This window comes from Bison bison, unplaced genomic scaffold (assembly GCF_000754665.1).
Source record: "Bison bison bison isolate TAMUID 2011002044 unplaced genomic scaffold, Bison_UMD1.0 scf7180017864464, whole genome shotgun sequence".
In the NCBI taxonomy this organism is placed as follows: Eukaryota; Metazoa; Chordata; class Mammalia; order Artiodactyla; family Bovidae; genus Bison; species Bison bison.
The window spans coordinates 377,127-382,863 of record NW_011495025.1 but is presented as its reverse complement, the minus strand read 5'-3'; the positions used below and the strand labels follow the sequence as shown (position 1 = coordinate 382,863).

The following is a 5,737-nucleotide window of genomic DNA, read 5'->3' as shown; positions in this document are numbered from 1 at the left end:
GGAGGAGGAAAAAAAAAAAAACTAGACATTGCAGTAGAGACCCGGGAAGGGGTTTTTGGTTGAGCTTGTTTGCCAGTGCCTCCTCCGACCCTGAGCCTCCGAGCCTCTGCAGTGCAATGTCCCGCCTGCTGCATGCAGAAGAGTGGGCTGAGGTGAAGGAGTTGGGGGACCACCATCGCCATCCCCAGCCGCACCACCTCCCGCAGCCGCCGCCACCCCAGCCTCCTGCGACCCTGCAGGCAAGAGAGCATCCGGTCTACCCGGCCGAGCTGTCCCTCCTGGACAGCACCGACCCACGCGCCTGGCTGGCTCCCACTTTGCAGGGCATCTGCACGGCACGCGCCGCCCAGTACTTGCTCCATTCCCCAGAGCTGGGTGCCTCCGAGGCCGCCGCGCCCCGGGACGAGGCGGACGCCCGAGGGGAGCTGGTGAGAAGGAGCGGCGGCAGTGGCAGCAGCAAGAGCCCGGGCCCGGTGAAAGTGCGGAACCAGCTGTCCAAGCTGAAAGGCGGGGTGGTGGTAGACGAGCTGGGCTGCAGCCGCCAGCGCGCCCCTTCCAGCAAACAGGTGAACGGCGTGCAGAAGCAAAGGCGGCTGGCGGCCAACGCCAGGGAGCGACGCAGGATGCACGGGCTGAATCACGCCTTCGACCAGCTTCGCAACGTTATCCCGTCCTTCAACAACGACAAGAAGCTGTCCAAGTACGAGACCCTGCAGATGGCCCAGATCTACATCAACGCCTTGTCCGAGCTGCTTCAAACCCCCAGCAGCGGAGACCAGCCGCCGCCGCCACCAGCATCTTGCAAGAGCGACCACCACCACCTTCGCGCCGCCGCCCCCTACGAAGCAGGCGCGGGCACCGCGACCGCAGCGGGGACGTCGCCAGCCTCGGGTGGGGCTCAGCGACCGACCCCTCCAGGGAGCTGCCGGACTCGCTTTTCGGCCCCGGCCTCCGCCGGCGGTTACTCTGTGCAGCTGGAAGCTCTGCACTTCTCGACTTTCGAGGACAGCGCCCTGACGGCGATGATGGCGCAAAAGAACTTGTCGCCTTCGCTGCCTGGGGGCATCCTGCAGCCAGTGCAGGAGGAAAGTAGCAAAACTTCCCCCCGATCCCACAGAAGCGACGGGGAGTTTTCCCCCCATTCCCATTACAGTGACTCGGATGAGGCAAGTTAGGAAGGTGTCCAAAACCCGGAAAACTGAGACAGAAACAAAATCACCCTTTTCCAGTGCGCGGAGAGCCCCGCGGTAAAAGATCCCCGCACCCTTTTAATTTTTGCTAAGTGATGGTCGTTGTTTAGCAACGACTTGGCTTCAGATGGCAGCTACATTTGATGGTTTGCAAAAGCCGCAGCTATCCCAAACTTCCTATCGTCCATGTTGTTCGGTGAATGCTTGCTGTTAAAAGTTGTGTTCTGTTCTCCCACATTCTGCTCCTCCTGTAGATAGATAAGGTTTAATTACATGTACTCATACATAGCAACATTATTCTAGTTCTCTGCTGCCAATACGCTGCTAAAACATCGAATCTACTTCTTTGTCGCTGGTTTGTGTTTAATTTATTTTATGCCCTGGGCATCCATCCTTGTGTGTTGCGCGCACTCACGTGTGGCAGAGTGAGTATTCCGAAGTTGTCTCCCAAAATTCATTGTGAAACGCAAAGTTAATGCTTCCAAGGTGAATAAGTTTTGACTATGGAATTGTTGGAAAACAATGAACTCTGAGGTTTATATATTGCATAAGCATACCCAGTATATATATCGGACCGCGAGAGAACCTTGGCGTCTTTTCGGAAACTTGGCGCACGCACTTTATCAGCCGCCACTACTGCGGCTCTGGGACAAACTCAACTGCCAATTGCAGACCAGTTTTTTATTTTTATTTTTAATACGGCCACTTATCCTTATGCTCTTTACAAATGTTTGTTTTTTAAAAATAAGTAAATAACCTACATCCAGTAGTGTCAAAAGCATTTGGTCAATTTTATTTTGCTTTAATATCAGAAGACATATTTATTATTGAGTGTTTGCTACCATTTCTACTTATCTTGATTCATTTTTTTACTTTTTTCTACTCGAGATCATTTTATTTTAATTTAGCAAAGCCAACTGCCATTGTTTTATGTATTCCTTTTGCAAAATGATAAAAATAAATGTGAAAATAACTTTTACTTGTCAGTTACTTATTTCATTCTAATATAAGCATAAAAACAGTTTAAAATGACCTTGAATGTTTGAACTGTCTTCTATTAAATGCAAGTTTATGTGAACCACGAGTTTTGAAGAAAAATTCTGTTATAAACCTTGTAGCATCAAGTGATCCAATACAGAAAAGCGATTGGGTCAATAATTAAATGATGAGATAAAACCTTTCCCAAATTTTCAATACAATTTTGCCTCTAGAATCTTCCCAGGATCTTTCCGTGCTCCTTATTCCCATTCCCAACAACCTCTGCAAGGAGTCTGAGATCTCCTAGGATCTAGCCAGTAGTGAACTTTACCAGGATTAGCTATTTCACTTCATAAAAACTTTAGCCAAGTTGAAAGCTTTCCCCTCCGCCCCGAAGTTCAAATACACAACACAAGCTTTCTCTCCTTCCTCCCTCCTGCTCTCTCATTCTCTCTTCTTTGTAGGGGGCGGGGGCAGGGTTGGGGGGAGTAGGGAAGCCACTGAGAGGAAAAGAGAACAATGGAAAAGAACTTGATGGGAAAGGGGTATTGGAGCCCATTGATTCAAAAAATAGAAAACTGCAGTCATCCTAGGAAATGGTTGTGCTACACTTTTTTGTTTCCAAACTATTCTGTTTCTTCCAGTGAAGATGATATTTGCTTTAATCTTGTCCTTCTAAATTAATGCCTATGTTGAAAATGTTTAACTACATTTTTTAGTCAGTGGCAGAAACTAAAGACTGCACTCACACTCACCTCACCATTCTCAGGAAAAATATATCCTGGGTCTCAGGATCATAGATTTAGAAAAAGCTAATATGAAGTATTTGTGTAGAAAGCAGACTTTTTAAAATGTTCTTGGCAAACGTTGAGAGTAAAACTATTTATTAAAGATTGGGTGAATTTCCACTGGCTAAACTCCGCCGGATTGGAGAGGTTGATTTTAAGCCAAATCCTTTGTATTTTGTGTCTACGTTGAGATAAATTGTGACAACAGGGAAGCGGGCTGGAGGAAGGGGGGAAGTTAGAGAAGGTTAGTTTAACTGCTCCTGAATTCTCTTCTTGCCAGCACCTTGAAAAAAGGAAAGCACCACAAACCGGGTTTGCAGGAAAAGGAATGCACGCGAAGGGACGAAGTTCTGGTCTTGAGCAGGGAATCGAGGAACAAACTATTAACTGACCACCTAGGGATCCGTGGCTTTCGCCTGAAGCTGACGACCAAGGGAAGCCAAAGACTCACCAGCTCTCAGAGAAAGTGGTGGCTCGTGACACTTTCCAGAGGCAGAAACAATGCACCTGACCCTTAGATAACCTTTTGCACCCAGTGAGTTTGCTGTGCTCCCTGATAAACATCAGGAATCTTCGGACTGTTGAATAAATCAAGCGATTGCTTCTAACACATTTCCATTTTGTTCTCAATCAGCAGACTCAACAGGCATAGACAGACGGCAAACTTGCAGGATGAATATACACGTATTTTTATAGTTATTTGGCTTGGTTTGTTTGCACGCAGGTGTGGATGGAGAAGAGAACCTAGAATTGTTTTATCCGTTATGAATCAGTAGGGGAAGGACAAGACTAAGAAAAAATAAAGCTGCGGGTTTTTTTCTCAAAGAAAACAGTCTGTATTTCATTTTCCAAAGCTATTTATGCTTCTTTGGTGTTAACCAGAGTTAAAAGATTCTTAAAAGTTATTTCTTTTCTTCTTATGGACTCCTGGAAATTTCAACGGAAATGACACCAGGAACATCTTCCTCCACATCGTTTATAAATGAGGAAACTATTGTCCCTGACTCATCCCAAAATTACACAGCTAGAAAATGTCAATATTCAGAACTGGAGCTTTCTACTCCCATCCACTATGTCAATGTGCCCACAGACTTTCTCTAAGAAAATAGATGGATAGGCACTACAGCTATGTAAATGTTCAGGGATCCCCATCTACTGCCCCTTGTACCACAATGACAGTCAGATATTTATACTTTTAAATGTTAGTGGCATTATATATGAAGTGGAGAAAATGCCAGCTTCATTCAGTGGAGTCACTTTCCATTTCTGCTCTCAAGAATAGCCATACAGAATATCAGATTGGAAATTCTATATCACACTGATTGAAAAGTGAGGATGAATTCTTCTGACCCGTCAAGAGATGCATAAAAAAGCCAAATTACTTTGCAATAAATTAAGTGCTCAAAGTTAAAACGAGGACTTCAACCTCTTTTCTTTCCTTCATTCTATTTCTTTCTTTTAACGCTGGCATTTCTTTGAAAGAGATGTCCAATCACATTTCCATTTTAAGGTTCTGCTATGGAGTTTGCATAACAAACGTTTGGCAGCTCGCTCTCTTACACTCCATTAACAAGCTGTAACGTATAGCTGCAGGTTGCTATAATCTCATTAATATTTTGGAAACTTGAATATTGAGTATTTCTGAGTGCTCATTCCCCATATGCCAGACCACTCCTGCCATGCTGACTGGTTCCTTTCTCTCCATTATTAGCAATTAGCTTCTACCTTCCAAAGTCAGATCCAAGTATCCAAGATACTAGCAAAGGAATCAACTATGTGTGCAAGTTAGACATGCTTAATATCACCCAAACAAACAAAGAGGCAGCATTTCTTAAAGAAATGAAGATAGATAAATCGGGTTAGTCTTTTGCGACGCTGCCCGTGCTTTCTAAAACTTTATATGCTTTAAACAGCTTGCTTTGTATTTTATCTTACATTCTGTCTTCACACCACCACCACTTTTATTGGGTGGAGGACTTTGGCTCACCACACTTTGTGAAACTTATTTGATTTCACAGAAAGCTGAAGAAGTTTCTTTTTGGCAACCAGCAAGTTTAAACACGAGTCCAAGGTACTTTGCTAACTAGGGGTCCAGCCTGACCAGAAAAAATGTGGGGTAGTTAATTTCCTTAATCTTAACTAAAGCAGGAGCAATGCTTTCCTTAGGCCTTTCTATTGATTTTAGAGGTTTAAACCTGAACCAAATAAGCAGTCTTTCATTAAAAGGATATCTTATAATTACTTCTCTCCTCTGTTCATTTGAAAGTTCAAGAAAGACATGATCAACTTCCTCTTGGCAGTTCCAGAGCCCACTTGGAGATGGAAACGAAAAGCAGCAAACCCATTTGGCAATGGCAATCTAGATTTGTCAACTGCAATCTGGAAAAACCAGCAAGTCCTGGTGAGAGTTAAACACGACCTCTAGCAGTTGAACCCATGGCAGTTGGTGTTGGGTGAAGGGGTGAGAGATGGGAGGTGGGGTAGCTGTAATAAAGGTGAACTTTTCCTCTGTTTTTTGACATTGCTCTCACCAGCCACCCTCACCCCCGGCGGAGCAGAGTCCCCGAGAGAATCGCAGACCACGGAGGTCCCTCCTCTTCTGCTAGGCCACGAACCAAAAAAGGCCAACGGAGAGGAGAATGGGTTAAATCCTGGGACGCAGGGGAGAGTCAGGGGAGGAGAGAAGTCGGGGGGAGATAAAGAAAAGGACAGGAACCAAGAAGCGTGGGGGTGGTTTGCCGTAATGTGAGTGTTTCTTAATTAGAGAACGGCTGACAATAG

General features: G+C 45.3%; 1 protein-coding gene across 1 annotated transcript; it reads left to right on the top strand.

Moving 5' to 3' along the window:
- Positions 1-53: 53 nt before the first annotated feature.
- ATOH1 (atonal homolog 1 (Drosophila)) lies at positions 54-1,175 on the top strand. Its single transcript, XM_010860141.1, has one exon. The coding sequence runs from the start codon at positions 117-119 to the stop codon at positions 1,173-1,175; it is 1,059 nt and encodes a 352-aa protein (XP_010858443.1). The 5' UTR covers positions 54-116.
- Positions 1,176-5,737: the final 4,562 nt, after the last annotated feature.